At 44.0% G+C, this 24179-nt stretch overlaps 1 protein-coding gene across 30 annotated transcripts in view; it reads left to right on the top strand.

Moving 5' to 3' along the window:
* Positions 1-24179, top strand: part of PTK2 (protein tyrosine kinase 2) — a 327553-nt gene that overhangs the window by 174781 nt on the left and 128593 nt on the right. For all 30 annotated transcript variants that reach the window (XR_011645712.1, XR_011645713.1, XR_011645711.1 and 27 more), the window contains 4 exons: positions 8516-8656; positions 9136-9213; positions 21772-21879; positions 23541-23658. Coding sequence is in view for 26 of the 30 variants with exons in the window: in XM_071208058.1 (XP_071064159.1) it covers positions 8516-8656; positions 9136-9213; positions 21772-21879; positions 23541-23658 (445 nt within the window). In the remaining 4 variants the exon portion in view is untranslated. The remainder of the gene's footprint in view (positions 1-8515; positions 8657-9135; positions 9214-21771; positions 21880-23540; positions 23659-24179) is intronic.

The following is a 24179-nucleotide window of genomic DNA, read 5'->3' as shown; positions in this document are numbered from 1 at the left end:
GAATTCAAAATTGTCTATCAGGTGGGAGAGGGTGCTGGCGGCTGCACCTGCAGCTTCAATTTCCGGTGTTTCCGTTGATCTTCTTTTCCCATACCCCTCTCTTCTGAGTCGTGTCAAACCTTCCTCTGGTGTCCTAAACTTTAGAACTTGTTTCCCCAGATGGTTTCTTCCTGTCCTAGCTCATTTTTCTGGGAGAAAAGTAGCTTATTATTTTATTGTATTTTTTCTTTAGTGTTCTATTATAACCTTTTCATCTAGTAACATCTGATAAATATTATGTTGACTCATGTGAAACGAATATTTTTGTAGTTCAAAAATGGCATTTTCTGCTGATTCGCGCTAATAGTTTGGCTTCGTTTTGAAGAAGTGTCACAGTCTTAGCATTTTTTCTTTCTGCATAGGAATTGGTTTAAAATTGCTTAGATAAGATGCCTTGTTTCCCAAATTTGGGCAAACATAGCTATATAAATAGGGAGGAAAATGCAGTGTAAAACGTTGTTCCTTCTGGTTCTGGAACTGTTGACTATCAGGAGACTAGGAAGTTAGTGAGATTTGGTAGCTATTTTTTTTCTCCCTGATAAGTTAGGAAAGAACCATTGCTCTCTAAAGTATCCTTCCTATAGAAATTAATTTGGCGGCTCCTTTCAGATAGCTTTAAACTTTCTAGGTTTCATCTAGCACTGAACGGTCTAAGTCTGGAATTTACAGTCGTTGAGTGGTCACATTAAGGTTGGACTATGAGGAAGTTTGAGTGATCACTGGGCCAAGTCACTCCATTTAGTAGGTGGGAACCAGAGAAACTAACCCTGAGTGAATATTTTTTTCCTCCTTACAGCTGTTTGAGCTCATTGGGGTTTCTTGTTCCTTGGTGTTCCTGGTTCTTGGTTTGGTAATATATGTGAATAGGACAAACCAGGCAAAACTGCCTGCTAAAAACCAGAACATTTCCTCCCATATTCAATGAGAAGAGGCAAATACAATAAAATTACAATTTGGACCATCTTCTAACACTGCATAGTTACTATTAGGTTGGTGCAAAAGGAATTGTGGTTTCGAACTATGAATTGTAAATCATTATAACTAGGCTCAAATACATCTTTGTTAAATGAAATAGGAACCATTACAATCAATATATTTTTGCCAATGAAAAGTAAGTTTGCTTATTCCTGTATATAAATATGTGCTTCAGGATTCAACAAACTCTTGGAAAGCATTTTCTACGTCCTGCTGGTTGTGGAAGGATTTTCCCTGGAAAAAGTTGTTGAGATGCTGGAAGAAGTGAGTCAGTTGGTGAGAGGTCAGGTGAATATGGCGGATGAGGCAAAACTTTGTAGCCCAATTCGTTCAACTTTTGAAGCATTAGTTGTGCAACGTACAGTTGGGTGTTGTCGTGGAGAAGAATTGGGCCCTTTCTGTTGACCAATGCCAGCTGCAAGTGTTTTCGGTGCATCTCATCGATTTACTGAGCATACTTCTCAGATGTAATGGTTTCACCAGGATTCAGAAAGCTGTAGTGGAGCAGACCAGCAGCAGACCACCAAACAGTGGCCATGACCTTTTTTGGTGCAAGTATGGCTTTGGGATGTGCTTTGGAGCTTCTCGGTCTACCCACTGAGCTGGTTGTCACTGGTTGTCATATAAAATCCACTTTTTGTCTCACATCACAACCTGATCAAGATATAGTACATCGTTATGTAGAATAAGAGAAGACGACACTTCAAAAACGATATTTTTTATTTTCGGTCAGCTCATGAGGCACCCACTTACTGAGCTTTTTTACCTTTCTAATTTGCTTCAAATACTGAAGGACTGTAGAATGGTTGACATTGAGTTCTTTGGCAACTTCTTGTACAGTTGTAAGAGGATCAGTGTCGGTGATTGCTCTCAGGTGGTCGTTGTCAACTTCTGATGGCCAGCTGCTATGCTTCTCATCTTCAAGGCTCTCGTCTACTTTGTAAAACTTCTTGAACCACACTGCACTGTGCATTCATTAGCAGTTTCTGGGCCAAATGCTTTGTTGATATTGTGAGTTGTCTCCACTGCTTTACGACCCATTTTGAACTCAAATAAGAAAGTTGCTCGAATTTGCTTTTTGTCTAACATCAGTTCCGTAGTATAAAATAAATATAAAATAAGCAGCAAGTAATAAGTCATTAGCAAAAATACAGAAAGCGAGAAATGCAGATTAAAATGATGTATAACATAACCATTTGTATTTAAGAATGTCTGCCAATATCAATTGGCAAATTTCAGTAATGCAAAACTGCAATTACTTTTGCACCAACCTAATACTTTCAGACACATTTTCCCATGTATTCAGAAATCTTCTAGCAGATTAAATTGTCAGGGTGAGCAAATTACTTTATCACATACACATTCCATTTCTTAGAGTGCTTTGGTTTGGAAAGAGAGGACCAAACTCAGTCACCTCACACTGCATTTAGAACACTGTTGCAAAGAGCAGTAATGAGGGCGTGACTTAGAGGGGGCAAAGGGTCTGTTTCTGTTGGCTTAGATTTGAAGGGTAAGTGTAAAGCCCCACAGGACCTACTGCTGGTCTCACTGGAGGAGGGAGGAGAGCGAGCAGGCCTGGCCCACACCGCTCCCGCACCAAAGTGGTGGTCAGTGCTAGTGGTCCAGAGACGGAGTACCGAAGGAGGAGCAGACTGGGGTGGGGCTGACAGGACCCGTTCAGCACCATCAGTGCTGCGCTTGAGGGGCCTGAAACCCGTGGAGATCAGGAGGGAGGGCACAGAGAACGGAGAGATTCAGGGTACTAACACTAGACTAGAACAGGGGCAGCGGCTCCGCCAGCGCTGGCCAGGGATGGCTCAGCGCCCAGCATGAAAGTCTCTTCTAAAGCTGAATCTCCCCCAGTGACCCTTGGAGATAAGTTCTGCTGTTACTCCCCAACTTACGAGTGAGGAAACTGAGGCAGAGAGACAATAAAAATAATCCAGCATCTCAGAGTTATATAGCAGAGCAGGGTTTCAAACCCAAGCAGCCTGGCTCCAGGGTGTGTGGTCTTAATTAGAACATGGGCTGAAGCAGTTAGGTTGAAGGAGAGCATCCTGGGGAGAGGGTGTGGCATGAGAAGAGGGCTTTGGGTGGGATTTTTGGCGTTTAAACAACTTCCAAGGAAAAAGGACCCCCTCCAACACATAGCACCTGCCATCTACCAGGTGTCCAGGAAGTGTTTAAAAAGGATGGGCAGGTTTAAGAAAAAAGAAAGGGCATTCTTCTATTGGTTATCCTTTGTTTTCTCTACAGTGTTGGCAGTTTGAGCCAGAAATGTTGGTATGTAAGAGGTGGAAAAAATGAGGAAAGAGAAATATCCATGAATGTGGCCTTACACGTGCCTCGTGTGGGTCCTCATTAAGGCAAATGCTGTGAAGGTAGTTCATACCCTCCATGTTTTGCCATCTTTTTATTTTCTAACAAGATTACAAAGCTAGTTATTAAAAAGTAATTCAGATGTAGCAGGTGAATTTGTGTATGTGGATAAAAATAAAGTGTAACAAGTCATAATCCCTTGTTGATCCTCAGTTTCTTAGGGAATGCCATGACCAGTTCCCACCCTTTTCCCTTTTGGACCAGAGTTGGTCCAATGTTTAATGCCTTCTGATTTGACGTCCCTAAACAGTCATGACCAAGACAAAGCTGATGGGAAAAATTGTCAGTAAAGCATATGAATTTCCGTTCCTACTTTCCTTGCTGCAAAGGATGGGCTGGAAAGATGAAAGAGGTTAGTAACGCAGAGCGCTAGAGGGAGAGCATCCCTGCCAACTGGGCGACAAGCACCAGAGGATCTTATCCAGAAAAGGCTGGGAGTGTTCTGAGGACCAGATGGAGGCCAGTGTAATAGGCCATGGTGGGCAGGGGGAGTCCAGCAGGAGATAAGTCAGGGGACCCAGGGAGGGTCCAGGTCATGCAGGACCCTTTGGTGAGTATAATCCATTATCCTTCGTGCCCTAGGGTTTCAGCTGGAGATTTGGTCCATGTTTCTAAAAAAACAGCTGGCTACACAATATCACATGGATTGTGTGGGTACATGGAGGCCACTGCAGAAATGCTGGCGAGACCGGTGCAGCGCAGAGGGGACACAGTGGAGAAGTCACTGCTTTAGAAGTAGCCCCTGGTGGCCTTGGTGATGGACTGCTGGGCTGGATGCTGGGAGAGGGGAGAAAGGAGTCGGGGCTGATGCCTAGGCTTTTGGCTGGAGCGCCTGGGAGATTTGCTGAGACGGAGATCAGACATGGAGTGTAAATCCCCGTGTCTCTTTGTGCCATGTAGTTTTTAGATGTCTGGGAAATCCTAGTGGAAACATCTAGGCAGTTAGTGGATGAGTCTGAAGCTCAAGAGGAAGTCCTAGTTTCTTGGCTTAAAGAGGGACTTAAAGTAACACTTTTTAGATAACTATTTTTAAAAGCATTGAACAAATGAACAGATAAAAGTGTGTAGTATTATCAAGAGTTCATTATAAACAGTAAGCCTTTGAGACTTAGGTACAGAGCAGAGAATAGTGGCCGGCTCGGGAGCTGGCTTCTTACATGGACCTCCTTTTACAAGTTTTTAGACTCTGCAGGCCAGTATTTATGTTAGCTGAGTTATCTTATAGTCATGATCACATTTGTCAACTTTTTATTAATCTTAATTAAAACTTGTGTTTTGATTTGCATGCTCTTTCGATAACCATTCTTTGCAGCTGTTACTGTATTCTGATTTGTCACATCATATGCTTCAAGGAAGCATTTTAAGGCATTCCAGGCCTTTCTCTAGACTTGTTTTCTAGTTGTTGATGGGAGACTGTTCTTATGATCAGAACATCAGCTCTTTGAGGCTGTGTGTTTTATGACTAGCTGCTGATGTGAAAGAAATCTGAACTGTCTTGCCACTTACGTACTAGAAAATGAATATGCATTCAGTCACAGAACAGGAGCAGATTTGATTCCTCCATTTTGTTTATTGGAGAGGGTGCTGGAATCCGTGCTGTTTTTGTAGAGCCGTTCAGTCGTTCGTTCTCGAGCCCCTCTGGCAGCCACCATGGGCCGCGCTCTTTTCCTCGGTACTGTCGGAGCAAATGAGAGGACTCCGGTCCTTCCTCACAGGGACCTCACAGCCCAGTGGTGGGCTCTGCCGGGGCAGGGTCGGGCAGTGGGCCCCTACATACACTGGTGTGAAGAGGATTTTAAGTGTCATGTTTGAAAACATCCCAGGTGACATGACACCTGTAGGAGGTGGTAGGTGTTTCTGGTACTACCTGGACTAGTTTCTTAGAGAAGGAGATGCTGGTGCTGACCACACGGCTTCTAGACAGCAGCAGTCCTGGATTTGCTGCCCAGCTCCTCCCCGTCTCCCCTCTTGAGCCTCCGTTTGCTCGCTAACGTATGAAGACTACCCCCTCGCTGGGCAGGGTCGCTGTGGCAGGGAGTCGTCCGTTTCCTTGGGTGCGTCTGCCAGTGTCCCTTGTGGCTCCATCCCCTGTGTTCTGACCTGTGCCCGACAGCACTGTGCCCACAGCACCGAGGCTTCTCCAGCCACGGAGGAGGAGCAGAGAGCCTTTCCACCAGCCGGGCCTGTGCTGCTTGAGGATGAAGCGACTGGGGTCACTTTCAACCCAAGATCACGCTCTCCTAGATCCGTTTTGCGTTTCATCCTCACCAGCACCACCATTTCCCCAGTGTCCTTGTGCTCTCCTCACGCATGCACATGCACAATGGAGAGCAAGAGAAGCAAACTAGAGTTCTCTAGCCCCCACCACCAGACCAGCCACCTCGCCAGCTCCAGCTCCTCTTTCACCATTTGCCTTCCAGGCAGTGTGAGGGGGCCTCTCTTCCCATCAGATCTGAATCCACGCAAGCCTGCTCTGGATTCTGCTCTCCCCTCCCCCCGTTATCCCATGCTTCCTTTTTTTTTTGTCCCCTTCATTTTTTAATGTTTCCATTTACTGTGAAGCTGCTTGAAAGAGTTGTACAAATGCGCTTTTCCCGCATCTATCCTCCTCCTCTCTTCAGACCAGCATAATCTGTCTTCTGTCCCCAGCACTCTGAATGATTCTTATTGGGACCCCAGTGAGCTCTGTCTTGTCCCCTTAGCCGCTCTCCAACCTCATCCATCCAGCCACATTCAACAGTTTTTCCTCTCTCCTTGAAACTTGCCTCCCTTTCTTCCCCTTTCTCTGACTTTCTCTTCTCTCTCCCTCCCTGACCTCACAGTCTCCTGATGGTTCTTTTAGGTGACTGGCTTTAGTCCTTTCTCCCTCCTCCCTCCCCTGAGGGGTCGGTGCCCTGCAGTCTGCTCCCTGGCTGTCAGTGCCCCAGCGGGGGACTGCAGTGTGCCTCTCCAGCCCCGCCCCTCCTGAGCTCACCTGCCTGCCCCCGTTGGATTGTTCAGTTTGAAACTTAAGGATCACAGAAGTGTCCAGCAGTAACATGACTCTATTATATTCTTCACCGTACCTGACACTTCTCTTTACATATTTGTTCCCGCCAGGAGGCTCCTCATCCTAGATTCCTCGCTTTCCCCAGCTATCCCATGTGTAATCCTCCAAAGTATGTTCCAAGTGTGCCCGTTTCTCTCCTTCACCACTGTGTGGTCCACAGAACCTGACAGGTGCTTCTGCTCTCACTCTTCCCTCCCCACCCGCATCCACTCTGCCGGCGCCTTCTTTTTAACGTGAAAATCAGATGCACGTTCAGTCCTCCCCTCTCCTGCTCAGTCAGCTCGCTCTCGTTGCTCCATGCGCCTGCTGCTATCACAGCTGCTGTCTCCCCAGCTCTCTCTGGTCACTTGAGCCTCTCCGGAGCCTGCTCCAGGTAGACTTGTGCCTGCACCCTCTGGTGTGCTTTCCTGGTCCGCCTCATTCCTGCCTCCCTGGCCAGGCCTCGCCTCGGCCCCTGGGGCTCCTCATCTCCCTGACCCAGTCAGGCCAGCGTGCCCCGCAGGGGCCAGGCCTCGCTCCTGCGTACCATCTCCCCATGTTCCCTGGGGTCTCTCCTCCAGTTCTGTGCTGAGGACTCCAAACTTGTATCTCCAGCAGGACCTGCCCCTGGACTCCAGATCTGTGTGCAGTCTGCTGCCTGCTCCTTCTGAATTTCTAAGTGGCATCTCAGACACCCCATTTTCAGAGTGAGCTCCTGATATCCCCCAGCCTTTGCCTGGCGTCCCGCTTCTCCCACAGGTTTTACCATTCTGTCCACTCATACCTGTCAGCATATCTCACTGGTTCTAATTTCAAAGTCAGTCCCGGATCTGCCCACTCCTCCCCACCTTTCTCCTGCTCTCCTTGTGCAAACCATCACCACCGCCTGCTTGGGTTGTTGGTGGCCTCCTACTTGGCCTCTCCTGTTCCCTGTGCGCTCGTCACAGCAGGGGGCGAGGGTCCCATTAATGCCGAAGCCAGGGACGATGGTCCTTGACCCAGGGCCGCCCCGGGACTTCAGTCTCACCAGTCAAGGCGGAGCTCTCACCTATGTTTTCTGTCCCTTCTTACATCAGGCTTCATCATGGATTCTTTTTTCACCCCAATAATGATATAAATGACATATTATCATTTGTTAGTAAGCACAGATGTAACTACCAGTTACTTCATCTACTCATCTGTGTTTCCTTGCTTATTCTTGACCCCACTGGCCTCCGAGTTCCTCACACGTGCCAGGGACTCTCGGCTCACTGTCTGGAAATGGCAAGCTCTTCCCTTTGTTAACCATGACTTTTAAGAATGGTTTTTCCCCTTTCTTAGACAAATACAGATGCTCACAGTATATAAGTTGAAAATTCAGATAAGCAATACAGGACAGAAAGATCACCTCCAATCCTCCTGCACAGGAAAAGCCCCTTGTTGGTTTCTCTTCTTCGCGTCTGTGCTGCCATGTGCCCACGCGTGCACGTGTCTGCACACCAGTCTCCATATGTGTGTTCCCATGAAGGGATCAGCACTGTGCAGACAGGCTCTTCTGTCACTGCCTTTCATGTAACGACACAGTATGTACTCAAATGTCAGTTCTTAGGGCTGCGCAGAATGCTAGGTGAAGTGCCGTCCATTACGTTGCTATAAGCAGTTCTGTGGCACACCTCGTTAAGCCCTTGCATATATCTCTAATAATTTCTAAGGAGTCATGTCCTGGAATTTGAATTGCTGCATCGAGGGTTGTGGTTCTTTTAAGGTTTTGACTTCTGTTGCCCAGGTGCCCCCCAGAAAGGTGGTCCAGCTGCACTTCCTGCCAGAGGGCCGTGCGGGCTTTCCCCTTGACGGCTCCAGGCTACGGGCGTGCACAGAACGTCTCCCACCCCGTCTAGTGAGCGAATGATGCCTCACGAATTTCTATTCAAGAAAGAACACTCTGACAAATAAATTGATAGTTATTCGACAAGTCTGACATTTCTTAGAAATTTGAATGTGGGTGTTACTAAATGGTAGGCAGGAAAGAACGCTTACTTAATGTTAGCGTTTGTTGCTGGGGTCTTTAATCGTTGCTGACTCTAAAAAAGATTTTTTCAAAATTTTCTCATACAGGCCAAAACACTAAGAAAACTGATCCAGCAAACATTTAGACAATTTGCCAACCTTAACAGAGAAGAAAGTATTCTGAAATTCTTTGAGATACTCTCCCCAGTGTACAGATTTGATAAAGAATGCTTCAAATGTGCTCTTGGTGTAAGTATGGGGGTATGTGAAATGGTAGAATAGGTTTGATTTTTTTTCTCCTTAACACATATTTCTTAACTTTTTGTTAAAAGCTAATTTGTGTCACATTTTTAACATGAGAATATTTTGTCATTTTACAGTGGAGAAAGCAAATGTATCATTGTGAGAATAGATCATGTTTTTGAAATAGCATGCCCATGTTCAAAATTTGAATTTTTAATTCCAGCCCTGGTGGTTTGTCAGTTAACTCTTCGCTGTGGGCTGGTTTACTTATTTAGATAATATTCCCAAAGGAACAGTGAGCATCCAGCACACGGGGAGAAGCCCCATGTGTCTGCCTAGGTTCAGTCTGTACTAGATTGGGGAAGTTTATTTTACCTTATTTGGGTAGATAGATTAATAGCAAACTAATACATCCTGGTTCTTTATGTAAAATGTTTCCTGTTCCTTTTGTTGCCTCCTGTCTTCTCCTGTTCGACCTTCCAAAGTCAAGCTGGATTATTTCCGTGGAGCTGGCGATCGGCCCGGAAGAGGGCATCAGTTACCTGACGGACAAAGGCTGTAGCGTAAGTGCCCGCGTGCGGCCTCAGCAGCTGCCAGAAGGCAGGGCACACCCCACGTTGACCTGCCTGCAGCAGGGCAGAACCACGGTGGTGAAACTGGGCATTGGAAGATAACCGTTCTGAATTAACTCTTCCTACCGCACAGTGCTTGATGCTCAGGGGGAGGAGTAAGGGGAAGTCTGGGCCTCTGTTGAAAGTCTTCAGCATTCTTTAGTTTGGGAAGGAAAGGAATGATACGAATCATATATGTTGATGAGAGCTGAAATTTCTTTGTCCAATTCTGTATATGATTTGAGGTGATCTTGAAATAGCCTCTTCGGGCTATTTCCAGAAAAAATAGTTTATATATCCATAATTCTCAAATCTCTACTCCTCTCACCTTCCTGAGAACGTATTCTCCATCAGATGGCAAGCCTCAGCTTGTCCCCTTCTGCCACAGCAAGCCTTCTTTTGCAAGGGACATGCTCGCCTCTTCCTGTTTAATTCTGTTTCATCCATTCAACAAGTATTACTGGGAAATGGATGTGGCTCAAGCGTTTGGGCTCCTGTCTACCGTGCAGGAGATCCAGGGTTTGATTCCCGGGGCCTCTAGTGAAAGGCAAGCTGGCCCATGTGGGAACTGGCCCACCCGCAGTGCTGGCCTACGCAGGAGAGATGACCCGCACAGGAGAGCTGGCCTGTGCAGGAGTGCTAACCGCGCAGAGAGCTGGCTCAGCAAGATGATGCAACAAAAAGAGGCACAAGGGAGAGAGAATATGAGACACAGCAGAACAGGGAGCTGAGGTGGTGCAAGAGATTGAGCACCTCTCTCCCACTCCAGGAGGTCCCAGGATTGGTTCCCAGTGCTGCCTAAAGAGAAGAGAAGCAGACAGTGAGCACAAAACAGCAAGGGAGGGGGGAGAAAAAATAAAATTAATCTTTAAAAAAGACAACAACTGAAAAACAAGTATTATTGGGCACTTGCTTTGTGCCAGGCGCTGTGTAGGGCTTCGAGGTATTGGAAGAAACATGCCATGCCAGAGGCCCTGCCTCCTTACATACCTTGTAGTGTGGTGGGGGAGATTGGGGTAGCAGAGTGTCCACATAAATCTGTGCTAGGATGTCATGTAACTCTAAGTGCGGTGAGCAGAGCAGGCGGTCGGTGCACAGCAGTGAGGGGAGGGGCTCTTCTCATTCGTGTAGTTTAATGTATAGACTTCTTTATCTGCTCACCCTTAAACATACCTTTACATAAATGCATACTTGTGACCAAACCGCACCATACCACACCTGTCCTCGTCCTTTTTCACATACAGTCTTCTTTTCCCTTTCCTTTGGCTTCTGCTGCCCCCTTCCATTCTCCTCACCCCTTTCCTGTTCCCTCCTCTTAGCTCCTTCCTCCCGTACACACATGTAAAGGACCCAGTACTTACCCTTTCCGGTTTTTCTCCTTGCTCTTGTTTTGTGTTTTGAAATGGGCTCATCATTATGCACACTGCCCGCCGTCTTGGGTAATTTACTGTGTGGAACCTGTAGAAATTCCTTCAGGTGCACCCTGGCACTGTCCCTTCTCTCTGTTGGTGGAGGAAGGAGTCAAAAGGAGGGCATTTATTTTGCTTAAAGATATTTGTCCCCACAGAGAATGACAAAATAACCATTCTTTTACCTTTATCTTTATGTACTAGTGCTTTTTTCTCCTGGTGGAATAGATGCCCAAGAATGGAACTGTAGGATTCCTTCAAATTGTTTTAATTTTAATAGAAGCTACCAGATTGTGTTTCAGAAAGACTAAGAGACTCATGCAGCATATGGAAGTATTATTTTCTCACTCACCTTCAAGCAATAGTGTTTTTTTGTGGTTTTCTTTTTTTTTAGTACTGGGGCTGGGGAGTTAGTCTGGAACCTTGTATATGGGAAGCTAGTGCTCAACCACTGAGTCACATCAGCTCCCCTGGGTTGATCTTTTATCTGTTTGCCTGTTTGTTTTGGTTTTAGGAGGCACTGGGAACTGAACCTGGGACCTCTCATGTAAGAAGCAGAAGCAGGTGCTCAACTGTTTGAGCTACATTCGCTTTTTCAAGCAGTAGTTTGTTTTATTTTAAAGATCTATTTTTTATTTATTTCTCTCCCCTTCCCTGGCCCGCCTCGTGCCCCCCCTCCCCCCCCCCCCCCCCCCACCAATTGTCTGCTTTCTTTGTCCATTCACTGTGTGTTCTTCTGTGTCTGCTTGTACTGTTAGCAGCACCAGGAATCTGTGTCTCTTTTTGTTGCATCATCTTGCTATATCAGCTCTCCTTGTGTGCGGTGCCACTCCTGGGCAGGCTGCACTTTTTTCGCACTGGGCGCCTCTCCTTACGGGGCGCACTCCTTGCGTGTGGGGCTCCTGTATGCGGGGGACACCCCTGTGTGGCACGGCACTCCTTGTGCGCATCAGCACTGTGCATGGGCCAGCTTATCACACAGGTCAGGAGGCCCTGAGATTGAATCCTGGACCTCCTATGTGGTAGGCGGATGCTCTATCCTTTGAGCCAAATCCACTTCCCCAAGCAGTAGTTTTAACAGCTCTTTATAATTTTTCCATTTTTATGGTTGTAAAGTGACATTTTGTTACTTTTTTGCTCAGTTTAATGCCAAATGAACATCTAGTGAGGTGAAGCCTTGTCTTAGTTTGCCAAAGGCTGCCAGTGCAATATACTGGAAATGGGTTGGCTTTTATAATGGGAATTTATTAGGATAAAAGCTTACATTTCCAAGGCTGTGAAAGTGTCCAAATCAGGGCATCATCAGAGATGCTTTCTCACCAAAGTTCAGCTGTTAGCAGAGCCTGGAGTCCTGCCATGTGGTGAGGCAAGGTGGAGGGTCTTTGGATCTCACCCTGCTTTCTCCTGGAGCTCAGCTGTGGGTGATCAGACATCTGTCCTTGGGCCGCCTCCTCGAGCCTCTCAGAGCTTCTCTGCCTTTCTGCTGCTGGAGGTGAAGCGAACCAGGAGTCCCCTCTCTCACGTGGCAGGGTAAAGATGTCGCCTCTTTTTTTCTGTGTCTCTCCTCTCTGCCTCCATTTATATAAGGCTCCAGTAAGGGGCGGAGACCCAATTTGACATCAAATCAAAAGCTATCTAATTAAATGATCTAATCAAGGTCCCTTAACCGAATCTAATGCAGTCATAGGGTCTCACACCCACAAGAATGGATTAATTCAAAAACATAGTCTTTTCTGGGATTCACCAAATTCAAACTGACACGAGCATCTTCTCATGTCTTGGCTGTTTGATCCCTACTCCTGTGCATTAGCTGTACTTATACTTTGCCTCTGTTACCTACAAGGTTTTCTTTTTCTTTTCAGTTTGTAAGCACTCTTTACTCATTAACCCATCCAGCGAGTTAATGTGCTTTGCTTCATCTTGTCACAGTGTCTTTCCAAATCTCCCACTGGCTCTTGACTTAGACCATCGTCAGATGCCTTGGAGTCCCCTCCTTCCTCTTGCCAGTCATCGGCCCCACACCCCAGAGAGGAACATGGGCCTGATTTCTGACATCGTCATTTGGTTTTTAAATAAATACTGCGGTGTCAGTGAATATCCACACAGGAAAACAAAGTGAATTTGACCCCAGCCATACACCCTGAAATCAATTCCAGATAGATTATAGAGCTACATGTGAAAGGTAAAAAAAGAAAAGAGCTTTTAGCAGAAAACATTGGAAAATGTCTTTGTAACTTTGGTATAGGCAGAGATTTCTTAAACAGAATATAGAAAGTATTAACTCCAAAAGAAAATTACAAGAAATTGGACTTCTTTGAAGTTAAGAACTTGTTATCACTAGAAGGGTGAACCCTCCGGGCGACTCTGGACTTAACAATAATGTACTGATATTAGTTTGTCACATGTAACAAATGTGCCGTACTAAAGCCAGGTGCTAATAACAGCAGAAACAGTGTAGCAGAGGAGAGGAAGAAGGGATATAAAAAACTTTCTACTTATTTTTTCTGTAAACCTAAAACTGCTCAAGAAAACAAGTCTGTTACTTAAAACAAAAAGAAAAGCCACTGAATAGAGAAAAGTTATTTGCAATGCATATATTTGACAGTGGACTCTTATCCAGAATAAAGAAACCACTACTGATGATTTAAGGAAAGCACAGGCAGCCAGACGGAGCAAAAGGCGGCCAGCCTCATAGTCATCACAGAAATGCACAGTAAAAGCAGTGCAAGGAAGCGGATGTGGCTCAAACAGTTGAGCTCCTGCCTACCACATGAGAGAGGTCTGTGGTTCAGTTTCTGGTGCCTCCTAAAGAAGACAACACGCTGGCATGACTGGCACACATAGCAAGCTGACACAATAAGGTGACACAATGAGATAAAAGGAAAAACACAATGCGTGCCACAACAAAGCAGGGAGCAAAGGTTCCCAATGCCTCCTAGAGAAGATGGGCAAGACAGCAAGCTGGTGTGACAAGATGGCGCAACATGAGACACAGAAGGAAAAGCGTAATGAGAGATACAACAAAGCAGGGAATGGAAGTGGCTTAAATGATTAGGTGCCTCCCTCCCACATTGGAGGTCCCAGGTTCAGAGCCCAGTGCTTCCTAAGAAAGAGGACGAACACAGATGCAGTACTACAGACAGAGTGGAGAGAGAGAAATAAAATAAATCTTTAAAAACAAAGCAATACAGTAGGTGAGGAGTGGGTGTAGCTCAGTGGTTGAGCACCTGCTTCCAATGGGTGCAGTCCCAGAGTCGATACCTGCTACCTCCTAAAACAAACAAACAAAAAAAAAACACGCAGTATGATACTGTCGCACTTGCCAGAATGGCTAAAGTGAACAGGATATAATACCAGGTGTTGGCAATAATGAGGAACAAGTGAATCTTTCGTGCTTTGCTGGCGTGAATATAAATTGGTGCAGCCACTTCAGGATACTCTTTGGCATTACCTATCTTTTATTGCTCCTGGATGATTTAGTCATAGCCCTTAACTTAGACTTAGTTGCTTATATTTTCTTGCAAGATTTTTCTTTGTTGTTTTACTTTTAAGTCCTCAATCCATCTGGAATTTACATTTGCAAATGGTAAAAGGTGGGAATCCCTCTCCTTCTGGAGAGAAGACTGCTAAAAGTGGAGGCCTGCAGCATGGGGGTCTCGGACCCGCTGTGGAGTAGGCGGCCTCGGTTGCCCTCTTGAGTCTTTCACGTGCTTTGTAGGTTTGGGCCCACTGTTTAACAGGCTGTGCTTCCACTTCCTCCCTGGTAAAATGGCAGTAATAATTACAGCTACCCGTTGGATTGGTAAGAGAATTGATGTGCTCATACTTTTGCAGTGCTTAGCTTAGGGCCTAGTACAAAGTAAGTGCTTAGAAAATATCAGCTGTTGTCGTTCTCAGGTTGTCGCTGCTGTGGTTGTATATATTCCAGGTGAGTAGCTAATTGTGTCAGCACAATTTATTAAGTACTCCAGTTCTTCCCTCTATTGAACTGCCACCTTTGTCATCTAATGCTTGGTCCTCTGTTCTGTTGTACTGATCCATTTGTCTCTTTCTGTGCCAGTACCCTACTGATGGACTGCCGTGATTTGACAATATGTCCCAGTAGCTCCTTCTTCATTTGTATAATTTTCCTGATGATCCTGGTAATTTAGTCTTTCAAGATGAAATTAACTGAAAATTTTGTTGGGATTCCAATGTTTTTAATTTTATGAAAGTTTACATTTTTCACTATTAAATTACCCATCCAAAAATATGGGAGGTCTTTCCATTTGTTGAGGACTTCTTTTATGTTGCTCAATAAGATTTCATATTTTTTTGTATTAAGCTAATTCGTACATATTTTACAATTTAGGGGTTTAGAGTAGAGGTATTTTGTTTTCTTTTGTTTTGCCATTGTCTTGCATAGTGTCCTATTATGATTGTGAAAGAAGATATTAGATTATCTACCAAGTGTTTGGCAACCTTACCATTCATTCTAATAGATCTTTTTCTCTTAGAATCTTAGAGTTTCTATGTATGTAGCCATGTAATCAGCAAAAAGGAATTACTTTAACTTTTTCCTCTTGATGTATGTAATTACTTTCTTTTCTTGCGTTCACCAGAGCTTCCCACGATCACGTTTAATCACAGGGTGGTGGTGGACATTCTTATCTTATTCCAGACTGTAATTGATAGGTGTTGATGCTCCGTCCTTTAGGGTAACATTTGTTGTTGGAGTTTAGTAAATTGTCTTTAATGTTTTAATGATCTTTTACTTATAATTTTTATTGCAAATGGCTGCTAAGTTTAATCAAAGCCTTTTCAGCCTCAGTTCCTAAGGTCCTGTTTTTTCCTCCTTCAATTTGTTAATATAATAGATTAGGTTGATAGATATGCTGATATTGAACCATTAAATAACCTCTACTTGGTTATACTATATTATTCTTTAAAAATAATGATTTCTTATATTTGCTAGTATATAGAATTTTTACAACTGTGTTTATAAACAAAATACTAGGATTTGCTTTTTTATATTAGCTTGGTGGGGTGAAATATTAGCTGATTTCATCAGATAAATTGGGGGACTTTTCATGTTTTTTAATGTCCTGAAATATTTTACGTCATATTGGACTGTACTTTAAAATTCATTAAAATTGACCTGTGAGACTCTGTGGTATCATTTTCAGTGATAAATATTGAGCCATCTTTTCATTCTTTTCTGTGGTAATAGCTCTATTCAAGATGTCCACTTGGTTTTTTTTTTACATTTCAAAAAATAACAAAGACCATTCATTTATTGAAATGATCTTAAATTATTTTCTCATGAGGCTCCATAATATGAAGAAATGCATTATTGATATTTATAAAAATGAAGTCTCATGTTAGATGACCTGTAATTTATATATTGCTTGAGAATTTAAGGGCCCATACACTTAAATCTACTTATACAATGCAATAAACAAACTAAAAAGCAAATCACCAATATTTCATGATTCAATATAGATGCAGTATGTCAATATTTTTTTATCCCCCCCCTCCCCTTTATGGCTTTCTGTGTGCTGTCTGCTCTTTATCTATTCACTGTATGTTCTTCTGTGTCTATTTGTTTATTTAATTTCCCCTTCCCCCTTGTGGCTTGCTTGCTGTCTACTCTCTGTGTCCATTCACTGTGCGCTCTTCTGTATTTTTGCTTGTCTCCCTTTTTGTTGTTGTTGTTGTTGTTGTTGTTGTGTCACTTTGCTGAGTCAGTTCCCCACAGCGTCTGCGGGCCAGGCAGCTCTCTGCAGCATGTGGGTGAGCCTGCCTTCACAAGGAGGCCCTGGGACGGGACACGAACCCCGGGCCTCCCATATGGTAGAAGGGAGCCCCACTGATTGAGCCACAGCTCAGTATTTTTTAATGTAGTTTTTTTTTTTTTTAGAAGATACTTAGATTACATAAATGTGTACAAAATATAAGAGATTCCCATATGCCCCATTCCCAACCCCTCCCACATTTTCCCACATTAACAACATCCTTCATTAGTGTGGTACTTTATTAGTCAGCCAAAGGGGTGCTGATGCAAAATACCAGAAATCTGCTGGGCATTATAAAGGGTATTTATTTGGAGTAGGAGCTTACATTTACCAGGCCATAAAGCATAAGTTACTTCCCTCACCAAAGTCTAATTGGAGCAAGATGGCTGCCAACATCTGTGAGGGTTCAGGCTTCCCAGGTTCCTACGTTCTTGGGACTTGCCCTTCTCTGGGTTCAAGGTTCTTTCCTTCCTGGTGCTGGCTTCTCTTTCCTCTGCGTGCTGACTTCCCGGGTCTTCAGCATCAAACTCAAACATCAGAAATCCCTAACTCTGTCCTCTGCCATGCCTTTTATCTGTGAGTCCCCACCCACCAAGGAGTGGGGATGCAATGCCCTAATCATAAGTCAGTCATGCTCAAGTACAGATCAGATTACAAGCATAATCCAGTATTTCTTTTTGGAATTCATCAGTCATATCAAACTGCTATAGGTACATTTGTTACAATTGGTGAACACATTTTAGAGCATTGCCACTAAGCATGGTTTAGAGTTTACACCCTCTCTGGCAAAATTTTGTAAGATAGGATCAGATACATAATGGCTTGTATCTGTCATTGCAAACCCCCAAAATGTCCCATATTACGTTTTTCCTCTCCCTTCAGCACCTCCAGTGGCCACTGCCTCCAAATCAATAATAAAAGTTCTTCCATTGCTATAATCACGATGTCAGTACTAGAATACCAGTAAGTCTATGCTAGTCCATTGTTCATTCTGTATTCTTTCTGTTATAGTGTGAATCTCTGCATACTGTGACAATGTGCCATAAACACTTGAACACATTTATATGCTTTATAGGTATGCCCCAGGTGGATCCTGCTCCAGTGATCCTCCCCTGCCACAGTTTTAACCTATCTATGATCCAAAACTTCTTCAAAACAGAAGCTAAGAAAGTAACCAAATACATAAGAAAATGAAATAATAATGATAGTTTTAAAAATAACAAATAAAATACAAAATTTTTTTTTAATTTGGAATAATAAAATAAAAATACAAAATTTTTCAAAATTTGACATCTTTCATCACTGTAACCTTTATGTTGTATGTACAGTGACATTTCTTCTGTTTATTCCTCCAGTATCTTATTTTCTTTTATTTTGTCTTCAAAGAAGCTTTAGGTTACAGAAAAGTCACATACAGAATATAGGGGATTCTCATATACCCAACATCCTCCCCCTTTTCGCCTTTCCCCTATTAATAACAAGATGCCCACTTCTTATGTCAGTTTCGGTAAAAAAAACAAAGTAGATTGTTAACCTATCATCTGCTTCTCTAGGTTTTTACGTTGCTGCCACAGTGTTGCATCTGACAATGCTCTTTATACTTTTCCCACTAACTTTGGTTATATCTCTTGTCTCATTCCTAAGCTTGTATGTTTTGGTCTGCCTCTGTTTTCACATTTAGAAATGTGTTATCTATTTTAGTTGTCTTTTCAAATACAATTTTGGGAATTTGTTACAGGCTTTCTTTTTTTTTTCCAGTTTCATTGATTTCCGTATTTATCTTCATTAGTCCCCTTTCCTAGTTTCTTTTGGTTATTTTTGTCCTTTTCATCTGCTACTCCTTTTAAGCAGGGTTTTTTTTTTTTAATTTAGCATCCTTTTTCTTCAATATAACTTTTAATGAGTCTTAAACAGTTGTTTTAGTTTCTTAGGCTGCTAAAAGCAGATACCATGAAATCGGTTGGCTTAAACAAATTGAATATATTAACTTACAGTTTGAGACTTAAGAAATGTCCAAATCAAGGCGATGCTTTCTTCTTGAAGACCAGCTGCTAGTGATCCTTGGCTCCTCTGCCACTTGGCAGGGCACCTGACAGAGTCTGTGGTCCCTCCCTTCTCTTCCGGGTTTCATTGCTTTCAGCTTCTTGTTTCTGTGGTGCACACGCTCTTTCTCTCTGTGTTCAGTTCTGTGTATAAAGGACTGCAGTGATAGGACTGAGTCCCACCATCCTGCATGAGGTGGGCCACCTTAACTGAAGGAACCTCATTAAAATTTCCTACTTATACTGGGTTCACACTCACAGGAGTGGATGAGATTTAAGAACATGTTTTTTCTGTGGCACATACAGCATCAAACTACCATGCTAATTTAGGTATGATATTCTCCTTTTCATTGCATTTCTATATGATTTGAAGTTTCCATTTTATTTCTCTTATCACAGGGTTATTTAGGATCATGTTGCTTAATTTTCAAATAGTTCTGGGATCTTCAGTCGCATTATTTCTAGGGCTCTTGGCTCACAGACAGTGGGTATAGTTTTAAATTTTTATTGGTGAATTGTTGAGGTATCACTTATGGCAAAATATGTAGTTGATTTTTTTTAATGTTCCATGAAAAAATGTCTGTTTTCTTTTTGAGGTTATAAGGACCTCTGCAGTGACCTCCATGTAGCCACGTCCAGGGGATAATTCTGAGTTCCTAACTACTTACAGACCGTAAAGCACCTTGACTTCTAATTTACCTTATTCTCAAGCTCTGTCCAATAGAAACATCATGTGACCCTCACACATTTATATTTTAGTAACCATATGTATCAATGTAAAAAAACAAGTGAAATTAATTTTAGCAACATAGCTTATTTAACCCTATATATCCAAAATATTATTTCCACATGTAATTGGTAGAACAATTTTTGACATGTTTTCTATTCTTTTTTAGCATGCCAAGTCTGAGATTCCATGTGTATTTTAAACTTCGCACCTCAGTTTGGATGAGCCACATACCATGTGCTCAGTTGCCACTCGTGGCTTTCAGCTGCCTACAAGACACTGTGGCACTTGAGGCTCATCCTCAGATGCTCTTTCCCTTGTGTTTGTCTGGGTGATGGCTACTTACGTGTCTCATCTCAAGTGTTGCTTTAGTCAGTTTGTGTGAAGATATTGAGTATCTGCTCTGTGCAGGGCAGTGGGCTGTATTCTGGGTGTTTAGTGCTGAATGAAATGCACGGGGAGCCCAAGTCCTAATCTCAGTGAAACCTTTTCTGAGAGCCCTCCTAAGTCCGCCTTTCCCCCAATAAATTAGTTCCCCTCTTTATACAGCCCCCGTCTTGCTTTGTCATAGTCTTTATCACATTGTAATTAAATGTTTGCTTATGGAATTGTTTCGTGTCCAGATTCATGTACTCTAGAATGTATAATCCTTGCTGACCTCCATAGCACTGGTTCTTAGAACTCAGCCTGGTCCTTTTTGTGCTGGGCATGGCCCTACTTCCTTGTGCTTTAGGGGTAGACAAGAAAGACATGGTATTCTCACTTCATTCTGGCTGGTAAGATAGAATATAAGAAAGTGGAGTGGGGCACCTGGAGGAAAAATGTGTTTTAATGACATGTTTGTTGCCTGTGTTAAGGTTGTAATCCCTCCCAGACATGCATGTGGAAACGTCACATAGGTTGGATAAAGGAGTCCAGAGTCCTGGGTAATGCCAGGGCTGGAGTGGATACTCAGTGCCATGTGACTAGGCGATATTCTCTGTGCATATGCAGCTCGGGGGAAGGATGGGGTCTGGCCCAGAACCCTGTGGCATGTTAGCATGTCTAGAAGGCATGGGGGAGAATCCAGTAAAGGAACTGAGAGACAGGGGTGGTGGGGAGAAGGCCTGAGAGGGAAGCCGGGAGAAGGGTGTGTGCAGCGGGACCCTGTGCTGGTGCTGCCGACCGAGAGGCCCCGTCCAGGAGAAGGGAGCTGCGCCTGGGCGTTCCCCCAGGAGCGAGGGGGCCTTTACACACATGGGTGCCTACAGACCATGCCGCAAAGGTGCTGTGCTGTGAACAGGAGCTGAGTCCGAGTTGCTCATTCCCAGGGACAGCGTCCTTGGTGGCATGTGTAGGAGGACGGGGATTAGCACCTTGTGGTGGTCTAATAGAGGCCTAAACCAGGTGACCGTCTTGAAGAAATGCCTAGGACTCATCACAGCGTGAAATGCCAGCACGTCAGAGAGCACATGGGCATATTTTAGCTTTTTAAGAAGACAAAAGGGATTTGTTGTACTTGGAAAAATGACCATAGTCTCTTCTGGCCTGTCCTAAGAGTTAAGTCTGTACAGGAAAGGACCTCTGGGTTCCTCCTCCTTCCCTAGCCCCGTGACGCTGTAGTGCCCACTAAGCCTCGGAAACGCGCTCCAGCCCTGGGCTGTGGGGAGTGGCCTGGGTTTCTCTGTGTGGAAGTGGGAACAGGGATGTGCCTCCCACCCAGAATTCTACAAGCTTCCTCCAGGCCAACAAGCAAGTTCCCTTTCCTTTGTCTTGTTTTCTCCCCTGGCTCCTTGTGCTTTCATTCCTCCCAGTGGCATTTATGGTGTCTCCTCATTGGAATCAGAGACAAAGAGCAGACACCTCCTAACTGCAGAGTGCAGGCGCCAGGAAAGGACAGGGAGGGAAAGCGAGGCAGCTGCGTGCTGGCCGTGTGTGTGTGTGTGTGTGTGTGTGTGTGTGTGTGTGTGTGTGTGTGTGTGTGTGTGTGTGTGTGTGTGTGTGTTTTTAAAGATTTATTTTTTATTTATTTCTCTCCCCCATCCCCAGTCTGTTCTCTGTGTCCATTTGCTGCATGTTCTTGTTTTTGGCCGCTTCTGTTGTCAGCGGCATGGGAATCTGTGTTTCTTTTTGCTGCCGTCATCTTGCTGTGTCAGCTCTCCGTGTGGGTGGCGCCATTCCTGGGCAGGCTGCACTTTCTTTCGCGCTGGGCGGCTCTCCTTACGGGGCACTCCTTGTGCGTGGGGCTCCCCTATGCGGGGACACCCCTGCGTGGCACGGCACTCCTTGTGCTCATCAGCACTGTGCATGGGCCAGCTCCACACGGGTCAAGGAGGCCCGGGGTTTGAACCACGGACCTCCCATGTGGTAGACGGACGCCCTAACCACTGGGCCAAGCCCGCTTCCCAGCTGGCTGTTTTGCTGCTCCTAGAAGAAGTCCCGTGGGGGCTGCAGCAAGAGGGTGACCTTGGGTCGAAGCAGTCGTGGTTGGAACAATGAGGATGCCATAGACTAAGAACAGTGTCTGTGGAGTGAGTGTCTCATCTGTGCTGCAAAGTTTTTGTCTTTTCTTTCCACAGCCTACACATCTGGCAGATTTTAATCAAGTGCAGACCATTCAGTACTCAAACAGCGAAGACAAGGACAGAAAAGGAATGCTGCAGCTGAAAATAGCGGGAGCGCCGGAGGTGAGGGACTTCAGCCTTCACTGTCAAAGGAAAGCCGGGACGTAATTGTATTTTAGAAATTGTGATTTCTTTTAGGATGAGGACGAAGTTCACGGCTCTTAGGCTCAGTTTCCCATATATGATGATAGCTTACAAATAATAATGATTAAGTGTCCCAGGAACAGAACAGGAGACACATGTTAATGTCAGTGAAGAGGACTGTGGTGATTAGTAAAGAATATCATGAATTACTGAGGAAATCAGCTTTTTGGAGTTATATAAAAAATATGCCTTGTTAACTAGGTAAGGGAGGTATTTCTCAGGCTTCGTTTGTTATGACCTTCTCCAGATAGCAGAAGTAATAACAACAGCAGCTGATACTTCCTCAACAACTTACAGTGTGCGGTGCGCTCTGCTCACACTTTACACAGAAGCCAAGAGGAAACCTGCTATTCCCATAGCCCAGTAAAGTAAATACTTTGTTTTACAGATGAGGAAACTGAGGCACAAGAGTTGACATGGTCCTAGTAATGGTGGAGATACGGGGTTCAGACCGAGACAGTCTGGGTACATGAAGGACAAGGAGGGGCGTGGGAGTGACTGTTGGACACATCCTGAGTAGCGGGGCCCTGTCTCAGAGATGGACAGCACACTCTCGCGTGAATGCCTGATGAGCTGGCAGCGCAGATGGGTTTCTTTGCGGTTAACCCCTTTGTGGAATTCATCCGTTAGCAGGGAGCAGACGCGAGTTCTTTGGTCTGCTTCAGCAGCTTCCCTGGGTGCGTTTATCTGAGGTCCTTACGGCTTTGCAGGTCCTGATCGCTGTGCCTTCAGGCCCGGGGTTCTGTGAGGTCGCTGGCCCTTGAAGGGTCTAGGAAGTCTGATTTTCTTGAGATACCTTATAGAATTGAAACCTTGCTGCAAATTGAAGCCCCCTGCACATATCTCAATAATATTCTTTTTTTGGAACTAACATCTTCAGACTGAACTCCTTAGTTTTTGTCACCTCCCCAAATAATGTTCAGGATGTTACAGGTGAGATGAGCTGTTCATTTAGTTGGGGATTATGAATAAGTATATGAATTGGGATATGCCTGTGTTTTAAAAACAAGTACAGTTTTTTATTATTCCCTGAATAACAAAGACAGGTCTTTGGAAAGTTTATCAAAATTAGACATATTTTATATTGAAAGGAGAGAGATTCCTAGCTCTTGAGCAGAACATGGTATGATGCAAAAAGAGCAATGAAATTTTACCAGTTTTCTTTAATGTTAGAAAATTATGAAGGATGATTAATAAAAATTTATTCTAAGTTAGTCTACTTTCAAAATAAGCCATATTTTAAATATGGTTTTATCATAACTTCTTCCCTTAATCAGAATGTGCCAGAAGGGCTAGACATTTTGAAGGAAAATACTTTTTTCATCTCCTTTTGTTCTAGAAAGTGAGTCTCGTTTTAACTGATTTTTCTTTTTCATCTGGGTTTGCCTTCTGTCACATATTCTAGGAATAATGTCCTTAAATATCAAACTTCCTTTTTCACATCTTCTGACAGATCTTGTTTCACTCCCACTCTTCTCTGTTTTCAAGTGCATTTGGAGGTCTGATGTCATAGTGCAGCTGTTCTTTTGACTATTGGAAAGAACAATAATGTCTCTCTCTTGGTCTTTCCCCCTCTTTAGCCTCTGACAGTGACGGCACCATCCTTGACCATTGCGGAGAACATGGCCGATTTAATAGATGGGTACTGCCGACTGGTGAACGGAGCCACGCAGTCTTTTATCGTTAGACCCCAGAAAGGTGAGGCGCTCTCTCTGAGCATTCCCATTTGCGTTTTTCTCGAATTGTGTTAGACTCACCACCTGTGATCTGCAGTCCTTCTTTTAGATAACTCTGTAAATGCTGTGATGACCAAAGAAATAACTTAGCATGGTGTGATTCTGTATTCTTTGTTTTCCAAGGGACAGAAGTCTAGTTCACACTTGCCACAGGCTGGGAGCTGGGTTTGAACAGAGCTTAAAGGAAACAGTGTTTATATTTAGAATGTTGTGTTTTGAGTTACATACTTTTATTTTTATTCACTAGTTCACCATTGGTATTTTAAAAATAAACTTTAGTGATTATATTCTGGGTTGTTGTTGTTTTTAAAATACCCCTTGTAATACATGTTAAATAGAATCTGTTTCCTGTTGTTCTTACATATCTCAAAAACTTAGCTTTAAGTAGTAGAGCAAAGTAAATTCTAAGTCACGATGTGAAATTAAAAATTGGAATGAATAAATATCCTAGAAAGAGCGTATCACTTCAAAAATTATGTAAGG

The sequence above is a fragment of the Dasypus novemcinctus genome, chromosome 14, assembly GCF_030445035.2.
Source record: "Dasypus novemcinctus isolate mDasNov1 chromosome 14, mDasNov1.1.hap2, whole genome shotgun sequence".
Classification (NCBI taxonomy): domain Eukaryota; kingdom Metazoa; phylum Chordata; class Mammalia; order Cingulata; family Dasypodidae; genus Dasypus; species Dasypus novemcinctus.
This window is presented reverse-complemented; position numbering and strand designations above follow the sequence as displayed.